At 43.3% G+C, this 27,580-nt stretch overlaps 1 protein-coding gene across 22 annotated transcripts in view; it reads right to left on the bottom strand.

The window, feature by feature from the left end:
• Window positions 1-27,580, bottom strand: part of MPDZ (multiple PDZ domain crumbs cell polarity complex component) — a 145,638-nt gene that overhangs the window by 70,624 nt on the left and 47,434 nt on the right. For 19 of the 22 annotated variants that reach the window (XM_032768668.2, XM_032768669.2, XM_032768666.2 and 16 more), the window contains 8 exons: window positions 26,880-27,026; window positions 24,955-25,119; window positions 22,148-22,336; window positions 19,567-19,776; window positions 17,562-17,678; window positions 13,456-13,617; window positions 6,333-6,617; window positions 4,857-4,983 (listed from right to left, as the gene is read on the bottom strand). In XM_032768668.2, coding sequence (XP_032624559.1) covers window positions 4,857-4,983; window positions 6,333-6,617; window positions 13,456-13,617; window positions 17,562-17,678; window positions 19,567-19,776; window positions 22,148-22,336; window positions 24,955-25,119; window positions 26,880-27,026 — 1,402 coding nt within the window. The remainder of the gene's footprint in view (window positions 1-4,856; window positions 4,984-6,332; window positions 6,618-13,455; window positions 13,618-17,561; window positions 17,679-19,566; window positions 19,777-22,147; window positions 22,337-24,954; window positions 25,120-26,879; window positions 27,027-27,580) is intronic. The other 3 variants (XM_075067324.1, XM_032768678.2, XM_032768684.2) reach the window with 3 other exon arrangements.

Genomic DNA, 27,580 nt, shown 5'->3' with positions numbered 1-27,580 from the left:
AGGCCTAATACTCAACGCCGAGAAAGTCCACTCTAACCCCTATTCAGAGGATAGAGTTTTAAGCCTGTTCTACAGACTCCACCATGGCCCGGGCCGATTCTTCCTGTCGCGGTTCACAGGCTTTAACAGCCTCATCCACAGGCTGCAGGCAGCACCTCTAACCTCCATACGACTTGCTGACACTCTTGGGCACATGGCGGCCTGCACATTCGTCACGGCGCATGCTCGGCTCCGCCTATGGCCCCTCCAGTCCTGGCTCTCACTCAGCTCCGTCCGCCAGGCGCCCGTTAGATATAGTAGTCACGATTCCTCAGGACATCTCCATCCTCCAGTGTGGCTGCAGGGCTTCCGTTCCATCCGCCCAGCCCTCGCTGTACCTGACAACGACGCCTCGGACTGGGATGGGAGCTACCTTAGGTGCCCTGCGGACCCAGGGCCACTGGCTCCTCCCGACTCGTCGCCTACATATCAACGTGCGAGAATTGAGGGCGGTCCGCCTGGCTTGTCAAGCGTTCCGTCAGCAGATCCAAGGTCGCTGTGTTTTCGGTTTCACTGTGACAACACGACGACGGTATATTATGTAAACAAGCAGGGCAGTACGAGGTCTTCCTCTTTCTTTGTCAGATTGCCATGACGTTGTGGGCATTTGCATAGCCCACTCTGTTCACTAGTTGTTCCTTTCTCCCGGGGGTTCGGAATACGCTGGGAATCGGCTCACCAGTCTTTTGCCTACGATGTCCTTTCGCTCAGCATCGCCCTGGCGCTCTTCCGGAGGTGGGGGCATCCCCATATGGACCTCTTCGCACCCCGCAGGAACAGAAAGTACCCGATGTTCTTGCTCTTTCAAGGTCGCGAACCGGGCTCGGTTGCAGACCCTTTCTGATCCTGGGCGACGCACACTCTTCTAATAGGCCGTTCCCTCTGTTTCCGTTGATTCACAAGGTCCTTCTGAAGCGTGCGCAGGGACAGGGCCCCGCCGACAGCATTGTTCTCTTCCTCTGCTGGACCTGTCGGAGTCACCCTGTCCCCATGCCTTTCACCTGGACCTGATCGCGCAGACCACGCCGGCTTTGTCACCCAGACCTTCCGTCTCTGCACCTCTCAGCCTGCGCTCCTGCGTGGCTGACTAGGTCCGAGTTGCACTGCTCTTCACCAGTGAGGCAGGTGCTCTGGGAAGATAGGAAACGGGTCTCAGAGGACGACGTACTCAGCCAAATGGAACGTTTTACGTGCTGGTGCGCGGAGGGCGCTTCCACCCCACCGATATTCCATCCCAATCGCCTCGATTACCTTGGTCGCTCAAGCAGCAAGGCCTGGCGGTGTCCTCTCTCCGGGTTCACTTAGCGGCTATCTCCACCTTGCACCCGGGAGCGATGGCCGCTCTGTCTTCTCAACCCCATGGTGGCTAGATCCTTAAGGTCTGGAGCGTCTCTACCCCCAGTCCAGCCTCCGCCGCAGCCCCCTCTTGGGAATCTGAAACCTGTGTTGTCGCCATCTATGTCCCTCTCCTTGAACGCTGGCTACGTGTTCCCTCCTCGACTTTGGCCTGGAAGACGGCATTCCTGTGGCCATCACTTCTGCTGGCGCGTGTTCAGAGTTACGCGCCTCTGTGGTAGAAGCCAGTATACGGTGTTCCATCGCGACAAAGTCAACTAAGGCTGCACCCCGCCTTCTCCCAAAGTTGTCTCGGCCTTTCATGTCAACTAGGACATATTCCTACCCGTATTCTTCCCGAAACCTCATTCGTTCGCCGGGAGCAGCAGTTGCACTCCTTAGACATGCGTAGGGCCCTCGCCTTTTATATAGAACGAAACCAGCCGTTCTGCAAATCCCCAGCTTTTTGTCCACATGAGCTGACCGGTTAAGGGTTGCCTGTCTCCTCGCAGAGATCTCCTCGTGGGTGACATCCTGCATACAGGCCGTTACGACCTGGCCCGGCTCTCCGTCGGCAATGTGACCCGCACTCTACTAGGGCCAGCATATTGACGGCGTCTTTCGCGAGGTACCCGTCCGGAAAATCTGCAGGGCAGGCGACCTGGTCCTCCGTGCACACCTTCGCTTCCCATTATGCCCTGGTCCAACAGTCCAGGATGGTGGCAGCCTTCGGCTCTGCCGTGTTACATGCTGCGACTCTCACTCCGAGCCCCACCGCCTAGGTAAGGCTTTGGGAATCACCTACTGGAATGTGATTATGAGCAATCACTCGAAGAAGAACACGGTTACGTAGCATCTTGGTAACTGTTGTTCCCCGAACCCGCTAACTATATACACTAGAACTATAAACTACAACTATACTAAACTAAGTGAACTATAATTAAAACTAGAACTAGAACTAGAAACAATGAACGAAGAGAAGCTAGGGACGTGGAAGACAGCTATGCTGCGCTCCACAGTTCCAACGACCGACACGGTGGTAAGAAGGACCTGAGGAGCGGGCGGGCCAGCAGGGGTATATCTTACCCGCATGGCGGCGCCACTCTAGGGGGCGACCTGCCGGCCCGCTGGAGTTGCTAGGGTAAAAGTCTTCCGACGAACGTGCACGCGCGGCGCGTACACCTACTGGAATGGATATGAGCAATCACTCGAAAAAGAAGTAATAGCTCCCCACCCATCTTTGCACACCTTGGGTAAGGGATATCAAGGATCATGCCATCTGCATTTGAAGGGGCACTGGGGCAGCTGTCAAGATACACCTCTCCTGGGAACAACTCAGCAGAAAGACGGCAGGCCAGGACTCCCCCTACATGTTTCAAACATTAATACACAGCTGTTAGCTATTTAGCTAACTAGAAGGAAATGTCTACACAGGGCTACATTGTGCCCTACTTTGGGGACAGTCCAGAGCTGCACCGCCCCGTGGGGAACACCATGAGGGATTCTATCTCAGAGTGGCGCAGTGCCTCCTGCGATTGACTAGATCAGAGCTGGGCAAACTATGGCGCGGGATCGTCCTGCCCGGCCCCTGAGCCCCCAGCCCCTCCCATACTGTCCCCCCACAGCCACAGCATGCCACGCCGCCAGCGCTCTGGTCCACTGCTCCTGCTGGGCATCGTGGGCAGCATGGCTGGCTCTGGTGGGGCTATGAGCTCCTGCTGCTCTGAGCATCATAAGGGGGTGGGGATTGGACATGTGGCAGGAGGTCCCGGGGCACAGGGGGCGGTTCGAGGGAGGGGAGGTCAGGGGACAGGGAACAGGGAGGGTTGGATAGGTGTGGGAATGCCGGGGGGGGGCTGTCGGGGGACGAGGGTGTGGATAGGTGTGGATAGGGGTGTGGTCCCAGGGGGCAGTTGGGGCGGGGGTGTGGCTAGGGGTCAGGGCAGTCAGGGAACGAGGAACAGGGTGGAGGTGGATAGGCATGAGAGTCCTGGGGAGCCTGTCAGGGGGTGGGGGTGTAAATAGGGGTTGGGGCAGTCAGGGGACAGGGAGCAGAGGGGGGTTGGATACAGGATGGGGTCCAGGAGGGTGGTTAGGGGCGGGGGTCCCGGGAGAGGTTGGTTCGGGGGATGAGGAGCAGGCAGGGTTGGATGGGTCAGGGATTCTGAGGGGGGTAGTCAGGGAGTGGGAAGTGGGAGGGAGAGGATAGGGGGCAGGGACCAGGCTGTTTAGGGAGACACAGCCTTCCCTACCTGGCCCTTCATACAGTTTTGCAACACCGATGTGGCCCTCGAGCCAAAAAGTTTGCCGACCCCTGGACTAGATGCACTGTAAAGGGAGTAATTTACCACAACCTTTAAGGGGGGAAGCCTATATCCCTCTCCATGCAGGTAGCCAGCTTTGTTGGCCAATGCCTGGGGCGGGAGGAGGAGGGGGATGAATCTCCACCTCTTTTCTGCTGAGTTGTTTCCAGGGAATGGCCATGTTGGTCGTAGTCCCTGCATAGCCAGGTGCCGGGGCTGAGACGGCCCTTTACAGGACATACTAAATGGAGCAGGGAGCTATTACTGTCCATTCCCCACTGCAGGGCCTCTGAAGGGCAGGGTACAATCTAGCCCAAAATGTTTCAACTTGACAACAGGGACTGTGCACTCCATACTGTTTAGTCATACTGTAGGTGCACTCAGTAGGCTCAGGAAGTTACACATCCCAGTTAAACATAAGACCATAAAGTTTGGAATACTGTCTAACAATTATTGAGTCTTTGAACTCAAAGCACTATCCATTAAAGAGACAAAGGCAACTTTTTCAAATGTATTTAGACACCTAAAGATGAAAACAGAAGTCACATGAAATCAATAGGACTTAGGAGCTCAACCTGCTTAGGCCCTGTTGAAAATCCCACTAGATACCCAACTCTATGCTTAGGTGCCTAAATACCCTTGAAAATCTGGCCCAGAGTCCTTTGACAAAGTCCTTTTCATGCTCCAGTGCAGAACTCCTCAGCCCTCTGATAGCCGATTATACAAACTGCTTAGTTTCATTTTCCTCAAGTTTCAGTCATGACCTTAGCTTTATTTTATTCCATCTAAATCAGTTAATACAAATGCTGGTGGTAACTAAGAAAAAAATATTAAAAGTATTAGATTTTTTGACAAAACATTTCAATGTAGAAGTTCCTCCCTTTTTTGATTTATCAGAAGGAAATATATTTGGTTGGACTATCAAGCACTTTGCTTTTTTGATTGTTGATTTTCATTTTATTATTGGCACTGGACTGACTGATGAGGCAACGCCAGCTTTCACAACTCACAATGAACTGAGACCAGGGGAGGACAGAGTATAAAGGGAAGTGTACACCTACTATACTAAAGTGAAGATTTTTAGCAATAACTTGGAGTAGGCTGAAAACTGTGAAGACAATACAGATGGGGAAATATTAGCCAAGAAAGGGCAATCAGACCAATGATCAGATACTCTACCTAGACTTGAATTGCCTTTTGCAATAGTGATAGTCTTCTCATGCATGTTTTCGGGTATATTTTGGATTGTGGAATTTCCCTCAGAAGTAGATGTCAGGTAGCTCTTTTCCATTAAATACACTGGATCCTAATACAAAGAAAAATAACATTTCAATTCAAAACAGCAAATTCAAAACATGACTGAACTTCATAAGATGTAAAAATCATAAATATTTGACAATAAGTCAAGCTTTAAGAACAACCACCACAGCTGCCAACTTTCAGGTGGTAAATAAGCACCCGACTTTCACAATAAGCCAAAAATCAAGCAAATCCCATTTCAAAACAAGGCCAAAACATGCCAATCTCTAAGAACCCCAACACTCAATGTGACTAGATCCCACCCCCTCGTGTGCAGTCTGGGACTGTGGTGGACCCACTGTGCACCCGACTCTCTCCCCCATTTGCCCCTGCTTCCCCTTTGCCCCTACTTGCCGGGAATCAATCAAAAAGAGAATCAAAAAGCAACAAGCCAAAAACTAGCCAACAAGCAGCTAACAAGCCAACTAAGCCAAAACCAAGCCCAATTTCTGTGTTTTTTCGTGAGTTTGGCATGTCTGATAACAGCTAATTTAATAAGAAATTGCAATTTATCTTTTTTTTTAAAAATTAAAATCACACTGAGCCTTGGCTGCAGTTCCCCTATTTGCTCAGCCTCTGTGGTAGTGATTTATTGCTGCTATAGGCCAGCAATGAATTCCTTTACTAGCTCCTCCATTCCCCCAGAGCAAGGAGGACACAGAAGAAGAACTGTGAGTCAGGGATGCAAAGTTGTCCCCAGCTATTCTGGGACCCTATGCAGCCCCCCCGGAGAGGGGGAGGGGGCAGGCCTCCACAGGGGGAGGAGTGGGTTTGGGGGGCAGGGAGGAATGCCCGCCCGCACTCACCAGCAGCTGGGGCTGGGTCACTGCACTTCCCGCCACCGGTGACTGCAGGCAAGGCCCTGCTGCAGTCCTCAAGGGAGTGTGGATGGGGCTGGGGAAGAGCAGGAAGGGGTGGAGTGGGTCAGGGTTGGGGCGGAGCAGGACTGGGAAGAGGCGGGGCTAGGGCAGAGCAGGGGCGGGGGCCATGGGGAAGAGGTGGGGCAAGGGCTGGAGCAGCACACAGCTGCGCAGGGCACCAGGAAATTTGGTGCCCCAAATTTCCTGGTGCCCTACGTGGCTGCATACTTTGCATATGCATAGGGACGGCCCTCTAGGGATGTCTCTCTGAGCCACACCACCTGACGGGGCTACTCCTGGGTTGATAGTCCTTGCTCTAGATTGGTAGTCCTTACTCTGGTTTGTGCCTAATCCAGCTATGAAATACCATAGTTGACTCCCAGAAATAACTTTATGTTCGCCAGAAAGGAACTGTGAGCAAATGTTGATTTTTAACAATGACCATGGAATATAAATAAATACTCTCTGTACAAAAGCCATACAACAGGATCTTTACATTTCCAGTAAGGTCAGGGTGCACTGGGATAGCTGAGTTTGTATTTTGTGCAACTTCGGCTGACATCAGAGGTTCCATCCAAGCAGCTATATTTTCATATTCAGCGAGTTTCTCAGAAACATCTGAAGGCAGAGGATCCTTTCTGGAAACACCACCAGCAGGTACCATGCTCATGTCCTCTAAGGATTGGTTCTCTCCCCCTCCCTGGATTAGATCTATGTTATATAAAGTCTTGTTGGATGGTCGCAAATCAATTGAGGCATTTGAGGAATCTTCACCAACATCCTGTTAAACAGAATCAGGAATAGTGAATAAAAAAAATTCATGATCTTATATCGTTAGAGCCTACCAAATTAATGGTCATAAAAATGCATCAGACTGTGAAATCTGGTCTCTCCATATGAAATCTGGTGTTTTGCATTTTTACCCTATACTACACCGATTTTACGGGGCACTCAAACTAGGGGTCCTGACCCAAAAGGCAGTTGCAGCAGCGTTGCAAGGTTATTTTAGGGGATTGCAAGATTATTTTAGGTACAGTAACTCCTCACTTAAAGTCATCCCGGTTAACGTTGTTTCATTGTTATGTTGCTGATCAATTAAGGAACATGCTTGTTTAAAGTTGTGCAATGCTCCCTTATAATGTCGTTTGGCAGCCGTCTGCTTTGTCCACTGCTTGCAGAAAGAGCAGCCATTGGACCTAGCTGATGGGGGCTTGGAACCAGGGTGGACGGCTGCCCCCAAATCAGCTCCCCGCTCCCTGAAGTTCCCTGCGTGGCAGCCGCCCAGCAGGCTAGCAATTGGCAGCAATTCTGCTGTCCCTCCTGCCACTGCCAATGTGCTGCTTCTGCCCTCTGCCTTGGAGCTGCTCCCAGGAGCCTCCTGCTTGCTGTACAGGGGTTGGGGGGAGAAGGGATGTTAATGTCAAGGTGTCCTCCTTCCCCTTGCTCCTTTACCCCATACACAGAGTGGAGGGGGGGAGTGGCAGGACATGACAGGGGTCAGGACAGAGGGGGCTTGCTGGCAGCAGCTGCTGTCTCAACTTGCTGATCTATTTAAAAAGGCAATGTACTTAGAGTGCAGTCAGCGTACTTAAAGGGGCAATGTGCATCTCTCACACACAAGGTGTGTGTCTGTCTCTCTCTGCCATGCTGTCTTCCCTCCCTCCATTCTGCCTCGTAGAGTGTGAGGCTACATTAACAATGTGTTAACCCGTGAGGGCTCAGCCGAGTACTAGTTCATCATTCAGCAGTAAGGCATTCCCTGGGAAATATCCCACCCGTGTGTGTGTGTGTGTGTGTGTGTGTGTGTGGTGAAAAAAAATTCCCTGGAACTTAACCCCCGCCTCCATTTACATTAATTGGATTCGCTTAACATCATTTCACTTAAAGTAGTATTTTTCAGGAACACAAGTACAATGTTAAACAAGGAGTTACTCTATTGCCATCCTTACTTCTGCACTGCTGTCAGAGCTGGGCAGCCAGAGAGTGGTGGCTGTTGACCAGATGCCCAGCTCTGAAGGCAGCGCCAGCCAGCAGTAGCACGGAAGTAAGGGTGGCAATACCATACCATGCCACCTTTACTTATGCAACGCAGCCTTCAGAGCTGGGTGGCCAGACAGTGGCAGCTGCTGACTAAGGGACCAGCTCTGCAGGCAGCTGCACAGAAGTAAGGGTGGCAATTACTTACCATGCCATCCTTAATTCTGTGCTGCTGCCAGCAGCGGCTCTGTCTGCAGATCTGGGCTCCTGGCCAGCAGCTTCTGTTCTCCTGCTGCCCGGTTCTGAAGGCAACACTGCCACCAGCAGCAGCGCTGGAATAAGAGTAGCACTACCATAACACTCCCTACAATAACCTTGCAACCCCCCCCGCCCCACTCTTTTTTGGGTCAGGACCCCTACACAACTCCAACTCCATGCAATTTCAGATTTAAATAGCTGAAAACATGACATTTAAGACTTTTAAATTCCTACGGCTGTGAAATTGACTAAAATGGACTGTGAATTTAGTAGGGCGCTATATATAGTATTGCTAAAATGCATATTTTAGGCTAAATATGTTAAACTGAAGCTAAAGCTTATAGAACTCTGTTAAGAACTACTTATTATCAAATACAATACAGTGTCTTCACAGATCACTGACAGTCATTTTACTATAACAAGATTTTCTTTTATAAAAAATGTCTTCTTTTGTGGCATCTTTTCTACTATTAAAATAGTTATGGCAGAAAATATTTACAGGCCAGATCCTCAGCTGGCATAAACTGGCATAGCTTTAGAGACTTATTACATCAATATTTATATGCTTATCATGCAACAAGGCATACTTGCAGTAGGTGGACGGGGCCTATAAAAGACCAGAAGACCCAATGCTGAACCAACACGTGTGGATGTTTTCAGGTTTGCCAAGCTTTCTTTAATAATCTACGTTTTTATTTAAAAGAGACATCAAAGAACATTTACTCCAAATTTCAGCGACCTGGGCTGCATTACCACAGTACATCTTTTTATACAAGATTGGCTAAATTTTTAAACTTGACTAGTGGTTTTGGGTGTCTCGATTTTTGGATGCACAGTTTATGACACCTTAAAGCAGGCCTGCACAACTCGTAAAGCAGCGAGGGCCACATTACTCCAAAGAAAACAGCTGAGGGCCGAAATCTCCAGGCCCTGCAGAAATACCCCGCTCCAGGGCCACCCAGCCCTGCGGAAACAAATCCTCCTTCCCCAACACTGCCCCACCAAAACAGCTGTGGGCCAAAAAGGAAGGCTGGGGGTGGGGAGGTGATACTTTATTTTAAATCAACCAGGGGCTCCCAGCTGAAGAGGTGGCTGGGAGTCCTCAGGGTCAAATTAAAGGGCCTGGGGCTCCGGTGGCTGGGGGAACCCAGCAGGGCCGGCTTTAGGTTTTTTGCTGTCCCAAGCAAAAAAAATTTGGTGCCCCTCGTCCCAGCCCTGGGCTCCCCTCTGTACCCCCCTGCTGCCCCAGTCCTGGGCTCTCCCCCCACTCACCCCCTCTGCGCCCTAGCGCGGGACTTCCCCCTTTCCTCCCCCCCAGTGCCCTCCCCCCACCCTGCTGCTGCCCCAGCTCTGGTCCCCCCCCCACCAGTACCCCCCCTACACCTCCTGCCGCCGCAGCCTGGGTCACTGGTAACTTGCTCCCAGGGCAGGTCATTCAGCAGGAATTTTGGGATGTGCACAAAACACAGACGGGATTGGTTCCAGGTATGTTACAGAGCTGCAGTAAAGTGGAACAATTTTAGCTTGTGTGATTGGAGGATATCTGGATACATATTTAAGACTTGTCCTCCATAAATGAGGAAAAGTTGAAGTGCCTTTATTATTCTTTTGTTCCACTCTTTCTTTCTATGGGGAATTTGCCAATGCAATAACACTGTCTTCCTTTTAAACAAACAAAAAGGCAATGCCTGTTGAAAATAGCAATTCCAGTCCTAATAACCACTGGGAAGCATTTCTTGCTCCATTTTATCCTACTTTTTCTACAGCAAGTTACAGTGGATCAGTATGTTTGATTTGGGAGAAATGAAGTAACTGCTGCCCAAACTAAGCTTGAGCACTCCTGAATTTTGAGGTGTTCAAATTTGGAAGGCAGACGCTGGTAGGGTGGGAGGGGACTGTGGGCTCCGCAGAGGAGCATGGCAGCAATGTGTCTGGAGCTGCACGGAGCCAGACACACTGGTCTGAGTGGCACGGTAAGGGGGCTGGGGGTTGGAGAAGGGGTAGTGGGTTCCGGGGGGCAGTCAAGGGACAGGGAGCAGTGGGGGTTGGATGGGGCGGAGGTTCGGGGAGGCAGTCGGGGACAGGCAGCAGTTGGATAGGCATGGGAGTCCAAGGGGGTTATCAGGGGACAGGCAGGGGGTGGGGTCCTGGGGGGAAGTTGGAGGAGGTCTCAGGAAGGGGCAGTTGGGGACAAGGAGAAGGGAGGCTTAGATAGGGGCTGGGGTCCCAAGGGGCAGTTAGAGGCAGGGGTCTTGGGAGGGGGCAATCGGGGGACAAGGAGCAGCAGCATTTAGATAGGGGATGGGGTCCTGGGGGGCAATTAGGGGCAGGAGTCCTGGGAGAGGGGTATCAGGGGACAAGGACCAGTGATGCTTAGATAGGGGGTGGAGGTCCTGGGGGGCAATTAGGGGCAGGGGCCTGGAGAGGGGGCAATCAGCGGCCACGGCCGGGATTCAAAGGGGTCTGGGGTGCCCGCAGCCGTGGGATGCTCTGAGCCCTTTAAATCCCAGCCATGGCCGGGATTCAAAGGACTCTGGGCTTCTGGTTGCTGCGGGGAGCCCTGAGCCCTTTAAATCCCAGGCGGCCCCAGCACCGGAGCCGTGGCTGGGATTCAAAGGGCTCTGGGGTGCTCAAAGCAAATTTTTGAAAATGCAGGCTACTTACTACTGTTAAACAATGTATCAAAGCCATTAAAGCATTTTCTTTCAACATCAGAAATAGTGTACAATTTCTCTTTCCTTCATTACAGTTACAAGACCTCTCCGCTCCATTAATTCTCCTACACTGCTCGCACAACATCCCCTATTCCTCTCTCAGATGTCACTCATTTTCTATAAGGCACACCTTTAGAACTCAGAGTGCACAACAAGCAGCAGTGTTTTGTGACATTTTACATTAGAAGGCATTAAAATTTATTTTCACTGGCTTTTTAGATGTTCTGCTTGCTTCTAGTCCCATCATCAAGTGTGAGCAAATGCACAAGCAGTACAGCAGATGTGAAGGCATCAGTTCTCATTGTCAGTGACATGCTTTTTTCATTGATTTCAATGGGAGCTGGATCAATCCCTTTAAGAGTAAATATAGTGTTACAGGTGGGAATAGCAGCCATCTTTCAAGCATGCTGATGATGACTAAATAGATTAGGGTTCCTGTATTGTGTTCTGTAAATGGTAGGAGGTGATTTTATTTTTATTGCACCATGGTGATTAGAAGGATTTAGGCTTTTATCTCTTCAAATGCAACTTAGATGGAACACTCAAATGTGGGCCTGTTTTGATGACTATCCAGTGCAGGCTGTCTTCTGAAATAGGTTCTTTGAGCATATCTACCTTTTTCTCCCTTCTGTGTATCTACTGCACTGAATACTAGCACACTGAAAAGCATAGCCACGCATGGACACATGGGTGGGCATTGGCTAGGTGGTAGAGTGTAGCTATCATATTTCAGTTCAGGTATTCTCCTATATATACACACACATTCATACACACATATACACACACAGACAAACTGCAAGAGAATGCTTTAAGTCTTAACACACAAACTGAGAATTCACATGGTCTTCAGGAAAAAAGAAGCAACTTACTTTAGACTGTCACTGATTTTAATTCAGGGTACAGATATGGCTCATTTCATGGTAAAAGGATGGAAAAGCTACATCAGACACGGTTTGTTCATGTTTAGTCTCCTGATGATGCTATTTCTGCTTCCTGAAAAACTTTGTTCTATATTTTAGTGTATATGCAACTACAAATGAATTAAACTGGTGCCACTCCCCACATTTTCTGTTACTCTGTAAGAGTGGCCAACGCTTTAAACTTTGCTACCTATATTTTATTTATCTGACGAAAATGCATCAGATTATTTTGATTTACAACATTTTTCTTCAGTTATTTTGAAAACAATAAAGCACTCCACAGCCTGTATTCCAGTGATCTATCATATGAGATCCACCTTCCAAATGGCTAGACACATCCAGTTGCACTGTGTTTCTCATAATGCCTATAGCACACACTTCTTTGAGTTGTACTGCATCAGCCACTTGTTTCATGTCTCCTTGTTAACACTAGTTTCTCCACTGCCTTTCACCATGTGTAGTTGTTTACACTTTTGCAGAGAGTTGAAAGTGCAACCAGATTAAAACATTAACATTTTACACCCACTGTGCACTGATGCAAATATCTGCACAAGGAACCAGGCAGTGGAGAATCAGACCTATAAATTTTAAAAGCTCCAACAAATACGAACTTTAAAAAAATGCTGAAAAAAATGAAGACTTCAGGGAACCTCAGCACCGTGTAGTCTGTACAACCACCCTTTGTCCTGTAAAATGTATGTTTCTCAGCATGCATAGTGCATAATCCCTTTAAGTAACAATTACTAAATTAAACAATGCAATCTGTCCCATTGCCAGAGCAAAGGTACACTCTGTTGTGGATTAGGAGATTCTATTAGGAGATAAACTCAGCTTTCCGTCCCATGGATAGTAAAGGCTGAACACATTCCAGAAGGGATAAAGCCAGCCACTGAGTCTCAGGTGTGGAGGAAGATGCAGCAGCTGCTCTGTTCAAGATTACACACTGCAAACCATCCAAGCAAACTACATGGTTTCGCCTGCAAAGATGATGACAGGTCTACCTTGAATACTTGAAGAAACACACTGGAAAAGTCCTGGCTAAAAAAAAAAATTACTAATTTGCCAAGAAAACGAGAAAAAGCTATGACTGAGAGAAACAAAAAAGGCACTATCAATATACAAAAGCAATTCAATATGGGTATGTGAATGGCACAAAAATAAAAAAGTCATTTTTATATTTCTTAGCAACTTGTTCTTTGCTGATTGAGTTTAACTGCTAATGGAATCTCAATCAGCAATTAGTTACCGCATCATTGTCTCAGGAACATAGTAAATTAACATAATTCTAACTAAACTGTGATAAAGATATGCTGAAAATGAGACTAACTTTTGCTTTCATGCCTAAACTATTGTACCTGTTAGTAGAATGCAATTTTTCTGTGTACAACCATTTATGTAGCCAGTCTTTAATATGCTCTGAAATTTAATAACAATTTACATTTTTGTAGCAGACTGCTCAGCACAAATTTGATGGTACAAATTGTCTCCAAACAGGTTAACTTTCTGGTGATACAAAATACAACCAAAGCTTTGAACCTGCTTTCTCCTCTCTCTGACATATAAGTCTGAAAGGTATCCAATCAACATTACCTAAATGAAATTGCACTTTAATCTGATAACGAACCTATGAGCAGATGGAACTGTGGCAACATAATACCTCTATATTTAATACAGCAGCTAGACATAAACATTGAGTTTTTTATACTTATAATCAAAGTCTGTCATCAATACAATTATATTTTCTTTTTACCTTGGGAGTTGATGATGGAAGAGAGAGGCTATAGTTCAGACCATCACTACAGCTACTGCCGTGCAGAGCTAACACAGAAGCCTGGAAGGTGTCATCATTATCTGAAGTATACTGTGATTCAAAGGTGGATTCATCCGCTAGATCTGCCTCACTTGAGTCCACCTAATAACAAAGGAAATTTAATCAGGCTATCTGCTATCTTCAGACCACATAAGCCCCAAACACTTGCACATGTGTGGCTAAATCCTTGCTGGTACTTTGCTTAATATTTTACTGTTTCTCTGTTTTATACAAAATCTTCTATACACAGTGGGCCAAATTCCACATGCAATTACACCTATGTAACCCAAAACTGAATAAAGGTTGCACAGGTGTATCTGAAAGCCAAACTTGGCTCTGCGTTTTTGCAAATACTTCAGAGCAGAGATGGGCTAATGGCCACGACCACTGATATTAGATAGTGGAAAAATGCTGCTTTATCCCATGCCGTCAACAAATCCCCAAGACTTTTTTTTGTTTTCCTAGGTGAATAAATGCTATACAAATGGGAATCTTCACCTACTGCCACATTTTAAGGACAAATTAATTTCCCTCCCCGTATAGCTTGTTTAAATAGGCTTGGTGGGTTTTAAAAGGTACAGAATTTTTTTAAAGGTACAGAAATATTTTAAAAATACAAACTTCTGGGGTTTTAGACCCTTTACTTTGTTCCCATATTTCCAAATTAGCTTGTATTATTAAAAAGGTTTGCAAGTGGCTATCTTTTAATGTGACATAATAACTAATATCACAGATAGTGAGGTTTAAAAATCATGTACTATATGCACGTACCATCACTACAATTTCATAAGGCTTCTAATATGCATATACTAGTACAGTGGCAGCTGTTTTATACTGTACTTTATCATTTATATACTATGTTCCTGATTCTAGTCTAATTCCGACCAATGTAAATCACAAATTACACTAACGTAAAACAGGTGTATACCAGAATCATACCTACACTGTCAACTCCAAAAGCAGCAAATACAGCCACCTCTGTCAATAATCCACAGATTAAGACCCTTCTAAACACAGCTCATAATACTGTATTTTATTTTATATGGTTAATCGTATTAGATTTCCAATTGTGATAATTGTCACAATGGACTGTAATGGCTCAAAAGGATTGATTACTTCTGTTGAAGCAATGACCATGGATTAGAGCAACGTCTTTTATATTTCCACTGAGACCTCTGTGCTCACACAAATGGACCTCTGTCATAATAGACTCAATTTTATCAAAAGCGTGTGTAGGGAAAAATAAAAAAAGGTACTACCTTGCGTCCCTACATAATTCAGAGTAAATGTTTACATTCAGTCTTCAGCTGACTCTGTTGTGCTTAGGTACAACAGTACATGCAGTAAACTCTTCTGCTAGGTAGATTATGCTCCAAAATATACAACATAACATACCTAACTCAGACTCCTGAAATACATGTTGCTAGACCACAATAGACCAGACGAAGGATGTCAAAGACTTCCCTCTGAATTTTTAAAAATGCATACGGAAAACCTAAAGGCCAAATCCTGAACTTATCACTTCGTTTTAACTGAGGCTCTTTTAAAAACTGTATTGAGACCATTTTCAAAAGTGATTTAAGCATTTAAGGGTCAGATTTTTAAGGGTATTTAGGCACCTATCTTCCACTTCAATTGGAGAAAGATGCCTAAATATCCTTGAAAATCTGGCCCTTAGGAACTTAAATACAATTGACTAGCAAGGAGATGTAGGCACCTAAGATCCTAGGTCACCTTTGAAAATGCATCTTAGGAAGCTAAGTCACTTAGGTGTTTTGGAGAATTTTACCTTCAGTACATATGCAGGAAAATTTAGACTGAAGTCTAAACTGCCTGAATAAGGATTGAGTAAAGTGAATAAGCACTTCAGGATTTGGCCCTATATTTGTAAATGGAAAACAAGAAACGGAATATACTTTGCAGTCTCCAAGTCTTGAGTTTGTAACTGCACAAGCAAATTCCCATTTCACAGATACAATTTAGACACCCAATCTCAAAAATTTAAATCTTGTCATTATTTCATTTTTTGTATTGTTATTAATATATCAGCATTATATTCAAACATTTTTCACATTCCAAGTCCAGAAAGGGCCTCTGTGATCTTCTGACCTCCAGTACAATAAAGACCATAGAACTTCTTCCAAATAATTACTACAGCAGATCTTTAAGAAAAACATTCAATCTTGATTAAACAATTGTCAGAGAGAATCCATTTTGACACTTGATAAATTGTTCCAACTGTTAATTACTCTCAGTGTCAGAAATTTCCTTCTAATTTCCTGTCTGAATTTATCTTGCTTCACCTTTTAGCCATTGGATCATGACTTAACTTTCTCTGCTAGACTGAAGAGCCCATTATTAAATATTTGTTCCCCATGTAGATACTCAAGACTATAATCAAATTCCCCCTTAACCTTCTCTTTGTTAAACTAAACTGATAGACTCAAAGAGCTCAGTCTATCACTATAACTCATGTTTTTCCTAATCCTTTATTCATTCTCCAGACTTTTCTCTGAACCCTCTCAAATTTATCAACATCCTTGAAATGTGAGCACCTGAGCTGCATGGGCAAAATCTGTGGGCCAAATTCTGAGCTCAGTTTTAATTCAATCCTTACTCAAACAAACTAGCTTGAAAGAAAATTTCTCACCCACTACCTAGTTTCTCTTTGATGTATCAATAAAGTCACAATCTTGTCAGGAAAATAACTGTGATATTATAAATACTGTACCATGACAGCAAGGCAAGACTGAACAGGAAAAGGATATGGACAGTGGGATTTAACGACATTGTTAGAAAAAAGCACTTTTGTAATTCACAAACAAGCTAAGAAAAAGCTATGATAAAACATGTGGAAGGAGTTAATTTTTCTATTCAACAGTTTTTTCTGTATGAAACTTCCTCTTTAAGGATGCTGACAATTGTTTATAAATTTAACTTAAATTTCTCAACTCGTATCTACATAAAATATGACTTCAATGAGAGCCGAAGGTATTCAATATTTCTTAGTAAGTGCTCAGCATCATGCAAGTTCAGGACCCAGGTCTGTGCGAATAAAGAGAAGAGTACATTAAAAATCTAGACTCCTATTGGCAGTTTTTGGGGATGCATAAAAGTATCTGCAGTTCATGCAAGCTGCTTGCACTCTGAAAATCCATAGTTTTTATACTCTAAAATCTTGCCATCACTAAAACAATGTTATAGTGTAAATATAACTATTAAAAAAAGAAACGTACGCAACTTTTAGAGAAAACTGAACAGCAAGAATGTCATTTAAAGGCAAAACAGAGTTCCACCGACTTTTCAAATTATTAAAAAAAGAGACATCCACATTATCACATGTTGGTAAATAGAAGTTTCTACTATGTAATTAAATAAGAGCTTAGTAGAAAGGGCAAAATTTATCGAAGCAACCTATGAAGTCTGAATGCCCAGTGCCCATCGTTACAATTGGAACTATGTAAGAACATAAGAACGGCCGTACCGGGTCAGACCAAAGGTCCATCTAGCCCAGTATCTGTCTACCGACAGTGGCCAATGCCAGGTGCCCCAGAGGGAGTGAACCTAACAGGCAATGATCAAGTGATCTCTCTCCTGCCATCCATCTCCATCCTCTGACGAACAGAGGCTAGGGACACCATTCTTTACCCATCCTGGCTAATAGCCATTTATGGATTTCACCACCATGAATTTATCCAATTCTCTTTTAATATCCAGTTCTCTTTTAGGCATACAAATCTCTTGGCTGGCGTTGAAAAAATCACAGCCAAGTATTTTCTTATTTTCCAGTAGCTAAAACATTCCAGCCAGATACTCAGCTGGTGCAGATTGGAGGAGCTCTATTGATTTCAATGGATCTATGCCAGTTTACAGCATCTGGATATCTGGCGAGATCATGATGGGTCACACGTGAAGTAAGCTTAAACACTTCAAAAAAAAATCATAAACAAAATGATGAAAAAGACTTTTCATTACATTTGGACAAGGCAAAAAAAATAATGTTAAAAGGGTTTTAAGAGAAATCTTAGTAAGTTGTGCCCACTAACCAGAGCCAGCTCAGCATGGAAGAGGGCTGCATCAACTGGCCCTTCCTCCTCAAGTGACTGGGCAGTGCAGAAAAAGGAATCTTCCTTAGCAGAAATATAACCCTCTTCTGGTGAAAGCTGCAGAAAGAATGAAGCTCTGAGTTGGATGAGTAGCCAGTATACAGGACATGCAGAGTCAGTAATGTTAAGGGAGTTTTAGAAATGCAAATAAATATCAAGTACAGAAGTGACATCATCTCAATTACAATTATAGTGTGAGGTAAATAAAAGTATACATATTTTAACCTTTACATGTTGTTTTACCTCCTGTAGTAATGAAACATTGGGCTATCCACCATTAGTGTCCAAAGAACTCATAACACACTGTACAAATAAGTCTGATCCTTCTGTATTTTTTGCCCATAATTAAGCATTTACTAAAACAGTCATCACGAGGTCCACTCAGGGGTACAGAGCCCAAAATTTTAATCACTGAAACAACAGGCCTCTACTACTAGAGCTAAAGGAGTAACTGTTAGCTGGTAGCAGTAGTGAGCTCTTCTCCTCTATGTAGGCCAGCCACTAGAGGACGATAAAAGTTGGCATGGTACAGATGAATCAATTTTTTTCCATGTAATTTGCTGCTGCTGTTGTTAGGTGCATCTGTCGAACACCCCCATAGAGCAAAATATTATTTCTAATGTGGCGGAACTCAACAAGTGTAATGTGTTAAATATTTTAATGCTGAAGCTTTATACAAAGCCGGAGAAAAGTAACATTTAAACATGCCTCATCCTCTTTCATGCTTTAAACTAGATATTAATTCTGAAAATTCTGCATTATTGTGCAACATGCAGCATTCTTTCTAATCTGCATAAGTTTCTTACAGGAAACAAGTTAAAAATATCTCTTTCGATGGGAAAAAAAATTCCTTGCAAAATTATTATTATTATTATTACAGGGTTACCTGCTAAGAGACAGAATCTGAAATTAAGGAGAATTCTGTGCAGGAGAGGATTGTGGGAATGTAACATTCCAGAGAGAAAAAAAAATTATTCAGTCTTAAAAATAAAATGGGCCAGATCCTCAGATGGTGGAAATTGGTGTAGCTCCACTGATTCCAACTTAAACTAGGGGAGAATCTGGCCCAATGTTTTGCTTTTACTCTGTTGTTTTTCAAAGAAGCATTATTCCAAAGGTTTCCCTGGTCAGTGAGGAAGGGCATATGGTTTTATGAGCTCTGGCTTCTAATCATGTCTCTCTGTGTGGTCTTGAGCAAGCTATTTACCCTCATAGTAGTGCTTTAATTTCTCTCTGTCTAAAATGTGAGTAATCTTGCTTAACGAAGAAGGATCATTTGAGGTCTAATTAATGTTTGCAAAGTGTTTTGAATTCATTGTTCAAATTAGGACCCCCCAGCCAGAGTGCACAGAAGTGAATTAATAACAGGTAACTATACAGTTATAGGTCAGTAACTGCACAACATCCTCACACTCCAATTAGCTGAAACACTATACCATTTCAGTATAACTATGAGGTTTACACTGGATGAACTAAAATGTACACATTTTTTAACATAAAGAGCATAATCTAAATATGTTTGATATTAAATAGGTATATGGTTCAGTGTAAGTCCTGACTAACATCAGAGTCAGCACAATTCTGGAAAGGTGATATAAGGTTGGCTTTAAACCATTTTCACATACTCTCCTATCTGAGAGCATCCTCAGGACAATGCTAAGTTATGCCTCACTATCCACAGCCCTAGGCGTCTGCATTGTTAGCTGGGATGCTCCAATCATTCCCCTTTCCCCGCCATGCCCCACAGATAGGAGGCAGGAGTGAGGGGCTGTAGAAGTACACCAGCTCTGTACCACCCAAGGGTTTCCCATAGGCAAAGAAGATTCAGTGAGTCAGCTAAAATGCCTTTTGGCAACTTTATGCCGTCTCAGTGGCACAAAAGCAGTCATAGACTAAGCAAAGATATTGGCCAGCAACATATGAAAATCTAGAGCCCAGTCCTTACAGGCAGTGGTTTGGCAACTCCTATTATGACTGTTCCTACTGGTGCTCCTTTCAGTGCTTGTACAGCTTCCTCCAGGCTGCCATTTTCCAAGTTAATATCATTGACAAACATCAGCCGATCTCCAGGAAGAAGCCTGCCGTCTTGTTCAGCAACACCACCAGGAACCAACGAGCGGATTACAATTACAGTGTTTGCCGGGTCCACTGGGTCCTAATTGAAAGCAAAGTAAGGAAACCAGTTCACGTGCTTATTTTTAATTAATAAAAAGTTAGCAACCTGTATGGGCCAGATCCTGAGGTCCCGACTCAGTCCTTACTCAGGAAAACTCCAGATGACTCTTCAAAGTGAGCATACTTCAGTAACGGCTAAGAACACTTAGAAAAGACCTCTGGATTTGGCCCCATTATTATTTAGTCATTTATTTTGATACATAAAAGCACAAATAATTAGCCCTCACATGCACTGAGTGCTTTTACATCATGTAGTTTCACAGTAAAGCTACTGAATCATGGACTGCACTTCCCAGAGTAACAAATAATTACATGCCAGCAATTAAAAACAAACACCTTCCACAGTAACATCATCTCTCCAGCCCTCAACCTTCACATGTTCAAATGCCTGGGGATAAAGGCTTAGAAGGTTAACACATCTGGGCTCTGATGGACCAAAGGGTTTATTTAGAGTCTCCTTGCAGCTAGTAGTACCTGATCTCACTCAGTCATGAAGGGACTTTAGAATAAGAGAGGAGCCCTTATACGTGCATGAGACAGACATTTTAACAGAGACCAACACATGCCATTGTAAAGTAAGTTTATGAAGCACTTTATAAACAATCCAATACAAAAAGAGTAAAGTTTGCTTTTAAAAATATAATCCCCACTCCCTGACACACACATTTTAATTAAACGTACTGTAATCAAAGACCAAGAACAGGAACTTAATCTCTATAACAAAATCTAAAGTATCGGAGTTTTATACATTTGCATAATACTGCACAGAATCTCACAAGGAACATAGTTAGAACATCAGACGTTAATTTCCCACAATATGTTACTTTCTTTCCACTGTGCAAGCACAGTAGGATATTACATAATACAATGTAAGCTTTATTAATTCTAAAAGCTTAGTGGTTAAAACCCTAAATCACATAGTGGTACCAACACATTTAGCAACTTCAACTTAGATACCATAGCAACTTTCCATGCCAATATATTAAGTATTGGAAAAGATGCTAGCTTAGCACTACAAACTATACAACTGAAAATATGGAAACAAGTGACTCTTGAGAGTTAATATGAAGAAATGACAAGATCCCAGACAACCCGTGGGAATTAGTATGACATAATAAGGTAGAGATCCATGAGAGTGGTAAACAATACCATATAATAAATGTCTTATAGAGTATAATCTCTCTGGAGACATTACTTGAGTGGGAAGCAGCTTTCACAAGTTCCTCCAAGAACATTTATCTGAGATGGGACTGCATTTTACCTGTCACACTGAATATCTTCTCCCATTTCAAGGAATCTACTTACAGTTATCCCATTATTCAACATTAGGGTTGCTAACTTTCTGACCAAACAAAACCGAAAACCCTTGCCCTGCTCCTTCTCCTAGGCCCCGTCCCACTCGCTCCATTCCCCTTTCTCTCCATCGCTCACTCTCCCCCACCCTCATTAACTCGCTCATTTTCATCGAGCGTGGGAGGTGAAAACAACTCATGCTTATGTAACCGTAACTATAGTCAAAATTAAGAATTAACTGAAAAGTTGCTAGAAATAAAGACAAAACAGCTTCCAAATATAAAATATACTTTAAATTTAGCTCATCCTTCATATTCTTGAGAGAAAAGAAGCACAAATATTGTGAATGACTTTTCCATATTATACATGAGAACAGTATCAATTTAATTAAATCTCAAAGAACTAATAGAGATAAATATGAAATACGTTCATAGTAAATATCAAAATGTTCACATGAACTGTACATTTATCTGATAATCTCCAGAATCCAGAATATGGAACCATTATTAGATAATGTATTGCTATTAGTTTCCTTAACTGCTCACTATGTGAAGAAATACTGTGGGGGTGTATTTTCGAAGGACGCACCCTCTAGCCTACCCATAAGAAATGAAGTATGGGCATAATTTTCAACTGCAGTTGAACTCTGGGTGCAAACCAGAACGCTTGTGCCGCTCAGTACTTAACTGCAAGTGCAAATCACCTGGTTAGAACCCCTGAATACATTGAACTGTGTGCACAACTCATTGCACTCAAATAACAGGAAGCAGTGCTTTTTAAAAACCTAGCCCTTTATGTGAATATTTATTTATTTGTGCTGGACTGATAGTCTGTGCTCTTAATATATATAAGAGGAATGAAGAATATAGTTAATGAGATGTCTGAGTTAGATCCAGGAGGAGTATGAAAATTTTATTACCAGGTTACTCTAACATGAGAATATTGTCTGGTTTTCATTCACCTCAGATATAAAATATATATTTATAAGATGGATGGGCTCTACATTCAATACAAAATATTTTACCTTCTTCTGTTAAAATAAGGAATATAGATGTTACCTGGTAGTCTAATATGCTAAAGCCAAGTCCCATGCTCCCTTTCTCCAGCTCAACGTGTTGTATTTCTGTTTCCCACATTGCCAAAGGAGATCCTTGCACCTCGTCAATATTCTGACCTACATCAGCCATTTCCAAGCCAGTACCCTCTGTCTCTGAGGAGCCAATGACTTCACCAAGGTCTACATGAGGCTGGAAAGACAAAGAAAACCCACCACCCCATAATATTAATGTGGCACATGTGAAAATTCATGAATTACCTGTACCAAGTGATGCACACCAAAATAGAGACAAAAGCTCAAAGCTTATATTTCATTTTAAATGACGGTGCAGAATATCCAGGGAGTGTAACAAACAAAAGTATATAATAAACCTAATACAGAAGGATTAAACATCATTGCTCAAGTGTTTTAATATCAAAGTTACAAAGAGTCCTGTGGCACCTTATAGACTAACAGACGTATTCAAGCATAAGCTTTCGTGGGTGAATATCCATTTCGTCAGACGCATGTGGTGGAAATTTCCAGAGGCAGGTATAAATATGCAGGCAACAATCAGTCTAGAGATAACGAGGTTAGTACAAACAGGAAGGATGAGGCCCTCTTCTAGCAGTTGAACTGTGAACACCCAGGGAGGAGAAACTGCTTTTGTAGTTGGCTAGCCATTCATTTTTTGTTTAATCCTGAGCTGATGGTGTCAAATTTGCAAATGAACTGAAGTTCAGCAGTTTCTCTTTGGAGTCTGGTCCTGAATTTTTTTTGCTGCAGGATGGCTACCTTTAAATCTGCTATCCAGGGAGGCTGAAGTGTATCCAGGGAAGTTGAAGTGTTCTCCTACAGGTTTCTGTATACTACCATTCCTAATATCTGACTTGTGTCCATTTATCCTTTTATGGAGGGATTGTCCAGTTAGGCTGATGTACACAGCGAATGGGCATTGCTGGCACATGATGGCGTATATTACACAAACTTCACTCCTGTAATGGTTAGAAACCTTTAATTTCAAGCCTAAACTTGACGACACCCAGTTTATATCCATTTGTTCTTGTGTCAATACTGGTGCTTAACTAAAATAATTCCTCTCCTTTGTTGGTATTTATCTCTCTGATATATTTACAGAGAGCAATCACATCTCCCCTCAGCCTTCAATTGATAGGTTAAAAAAGCCAAGCTCCTCTCATAAGCTAAGTTTTCTATTACTCTGATCATCCTAGTGGCCTCTCTGCACCTGTTCCAGTTTGAATTCATCTTTCTTAAACATGGAAGGCCAGAATTGCACAATTTTCCAGATGAGGTCTCATCAGTGCCTTGTATAATGATACTAACACCTCCCTGTCTCTATCGGAAATATCTTTCCTGATGCATCCTAAGATGGCATTAGCCTATTTCATGGCCACATCATACTGCTGACTCAGTCATCCTGTGATTGACCAATACATCCAGGTTTTCCTCCTCCTCAATCACTTTCAACTTGCACTATTAAATTTTATCCCAGTTCTATTACTCCAGTTTTTCAAGTCCTCCAGATCTTGTATGATATTTCGGTCCTCCTCCATATTGGCAATACCTCCAACTTTGGGTCATCCATGAATTTTATTAGCACACTCCCACCTTTTGTGCCAAGGTCATGAATGATAATGTTAAATAAGATTGGCCCCAAGACCAATCCCAGAGGAACTCCACAAGTTAACTCCCTTCAGCCTGACAGTTCACCTTTCAATATGACTGACTGTAGTCTCTCCTTTAACCAGATCCTTATCTACTTTTCAATTCTCATATTAATCCCCATCTTCTCCAATTTAACTAATAATTTCACATGTGGAACCAAATCAAATACCTTACTGAAAGTCAGGCAGATTAGATCTACTGCATTTCCTTTGTCTAAAAATAAGTTATCTTCTCAAAAAAGGAGATCTACCTTTTCTAAAACCACACCATAATTACTGCTTACATCTATGTCCTTAACTACTTTCTTTTGTTCCAAGACCTTGCATACAACTGAGATCAAACTAAAAGGCTCGTAGTTCCATGGATCTTTCCCCACTTTCTTAAAAATAGGTTCCATAGTAGCAATTCTCCAGTCATAGGTTACAACCCTCGAAGTTACAAATTCACTAACAAATTCTTGCTATGGAGTTTCTCAGACCTTGACTCTGGAATTTTCCTTCAACAGGGATCAAATGGAGGTTATATCCGTTTCTCTTAGGGAATGATTAAGAGTACGATTCTGTCATGGATGTTACAGATTCCATGACTTTCTGAGACCTCCCATGACGACTTCTGTGGTGGCCAGCCTCAGGGCCGCCAGAGCAGCTAGCCAGCGATTGGCCCAGGGCTGCCAGAGCAGCAGCGTCAGGACTGAAGCAACAGCCATGGTTGGGTCAACACCCCCACACACACCTAGCAGGGGCAGCAGCAGCGGCAGGATTGGAACAACTGCCGGAGGTCAACCCCTGGCAGTGCTCCAACTGTTAGCTTCCCCCAGGCTATTTTTCAGTAAAAGTCACAGATGGGTTATGGGCTTTTGTAAATTTTTGTTTATTGCCCATGACCTGTCCCTGCGTTTTACTGAAAACACCCATAACAAAATCTTAACCTTAGGCATGTTGCAAAGCTATCGCTTCTTTTGCGTTAATCGGAGCTGGTAAGTTAGTATAAGTTTGGAAGGAAAGTTTGTCCTTTTCCATCGCTAATTTAAAACTATAATGGTCTTTCAAATCTTTGTACATGAAATCTTGTTGGTTTATAATAAGGTATATTTTATAATAAAAATAAATAAATGAAGCGCTGTTTTTAAATTAACAGTAGTACCTTTTCTGTGAGCTGAACCTCGGAGAGGGTCAGATTGTCCAACTCTGACTGACTGATGGGTGGAGCAACGGGACGGCAGCAGACCATTGTAACTTTGATAGGCAGCTCTTTTAAAATATTTACCACATCCTTGTGATTTTCCCCAAGCAAAGATATTTCATTCACCTGAGGAAAAACAGAATAAAAACACATTCAGTAGAAATACAAAGAATAAAAATCAGAATAAACTTGTTAGCATGGATTTACAGATTCTAAGGCCAGAAAGGACCACGCTGATCATCTAGCCAGACCTCCTACATAACAGAGGGCACAAAACTTTCCTAAAATAATTCCAGTTGAACTAGAGGGTCTCTTTTAGAAAAGCATGCAATTGTGATTTTAAAATTGCCAGTGATAGAGAACTTACCACAATACCTGGTAGATTGTTCCAATGGGTTGTGAACCTGGCCCTTTTTAAAGGAAACAAGCAGGGGGAAGCAGGTGAGAGAGGCAAAGAGAAAGAGAAAGAGAGAGAGAGAGAGAGAGACGCAACCTCTTGTACCTAAGCTACTACTAATTTATAGTTACGTAATCAGTAATTCTTTATCATCAGGATGAAGTCTAATATAGAATTCTCTCCTTCCCCCCAATGTTGGACACAACACTGCTTGAGTTAGGAAACTGATCTATAATATTTAGAAATAGCAAGTATGTTTTAATATGTCACTCAGACTGAAGTTCCCCATGATCTCACAATTTTTCTTCCTATACAGGCAGGCCCCTAAGGAGCTAGTCATCCTATTCCCTAGGGCAGTGTTTCCCAAACTTGGGATGCCGCTTGTGTAGGGAAAGCCCCTGGCAGGCCGGGGCGGTTTCTTTCCCAGCCCTGTCCGCAGGTCTGGCCAATCGCGGCTCCCACTGGCCGAGGTTCGCTGCTCCATGTCAATCGGCCCAGCCCACCAGGGACTTTCCCTACACAAGCGGCGTTCCAAGTTTAGCAAACACTGCCCTAGGATGATTTTGTGGTCTGTCGCAAGACTCAATTACTACCCCATCCTGTGCTTTCTCTCTTAGAATGCTGATCCATAAGCATTCAAAATCATTTTCTTCTGAGTTGTCAGTGACTCAGAAACAGGTATTGCCATTTTTGACATAGAGAGCCACTTCCCAACCACTTTTGTTTTGTTTCCCTCCTAAATAGGTTATAAGCATTGATTTTAATATTCTAGTCAAGCACATCATCCCACCAGGTTTAAGTAATACCAGCTAGATCAAATTGATGCTCATAGACAAGCAATTCTGATTCCTCTTGTTTGTTACTCAAGCTCCCAGCATCAGTGTACAGCCAATTAAAGGATTTCTTCTCTTCAGTTCCTTTGGTTTTCTGATTTGTGCACAAATATATCAATATAGGACCCAATCCTACTTCCACAAAGGTTCATTGAGCAGGCTCAGATCCAAAATAAGCTTTAAACTGAATAGTCAAAAGTGGGTAATAAGTTTGGTCATTTCACAAAAACCACGTATTCACATCATAAACCATCATAAGTTTTAGCTTGAATAGGACTCTTCTCTGGAGAGAGCCCCCCCAGGAGAGGAAAAGCAAAGATATGGCAGGTAAAAATTGAACATTAGCAGAGCTAGGTAGGAACAGAAGCACTATGTATGGACCAAGAATCAATCTTATTGTTCTCTTGCCTTCGTAAAAACCAAACTTATGTCAATTTTTTTAAATTACGTTTTTACTAAATCCAGAATTTTTGTATACTTCTTGGCCCATTACACACTGTATCTTTGAAAATTCAACAAGCATCTGCTCATTTTTTTATTATTTTATTTTATTTAAAGAACTGTATGTTACAAGAGATGCTACATGAGAAATTAGGCCACCTTTTCAGAACCTTGCTATATAAAGGAGCAAAGATAAAGTGGTAATTCTCCCTTACTTCCAGCAGTTCATCTCCACTGAACAGTTTGCCACATCGTCCAACTGGCCCTTCTGGTAAAACAGATCGGATGAAATGATGTCCCATTGCAGCTTCCAAGCTTATTCCTAACCCGCTGCTTTCACTGAATTTGTTAACTTCAGCCACCTAAAAAGATTGAGAAAGTTATTTTTCAGTCAAATTCACATACAAAGAAACAGTTTTAAAAGGGAAATATTAAACTTGTAGTTTAAAAGCAGAATATATCTAACAAGTTCACTCATTTGAAAGAGCATCTTTGCTCATTAGTTTTACATCAAACACAAGATGGAATCACCACAGAAGTTGAAAGGAAGCAGCCAGCTGTAACTTCCCATTTTACTTAGAGGACTACAACTGGTGGTAGCAAAGACTACTCTATAGATGAAATGTATCCAGGTGGAACTCCAAACAAATGGAATGAAGGCTAAAATCAAAGGGCTCAGCCTAGCAGAAATTATGCAGCTGCAAAGGCTAATACAGTTTTTTGAAAAGGAATGTCTTCTATGCTTGCAGTGTTGTTGTAGCTGTGTTGGTCCCAGGATATATGAGAGAGAGAGAGAGGGAAGACGGGAGAGGTAATATCTTTTATTGAACCAACTTATGCTGATGAAGAGACAAGCTTTCAAGCTCCACAGAGCTCTCCCCAGACGCAAAGAACAACTTGTTGGAGCTTGAAAGCT

This window comes from Chelonoidis abingdonii, chromosome 6 (genome assembly GCF_003597395.2).
Source record: "Chelonoidis abingdonii isolate Lonesome George chromosome 6, CheloAbing_2.0, whole genome shotgun sequence".
In the NCBI taxonomy this organism is placed as follows: domain Eukaryota; kingdom Metazoa; phylum Chordata; order Testudines; family Testudinidae; genus Chelonoidis; species Chelonoidis abingdonii.
This window is presented reverse-complemented; position numbering and strand designations above follow the sequence as displayed.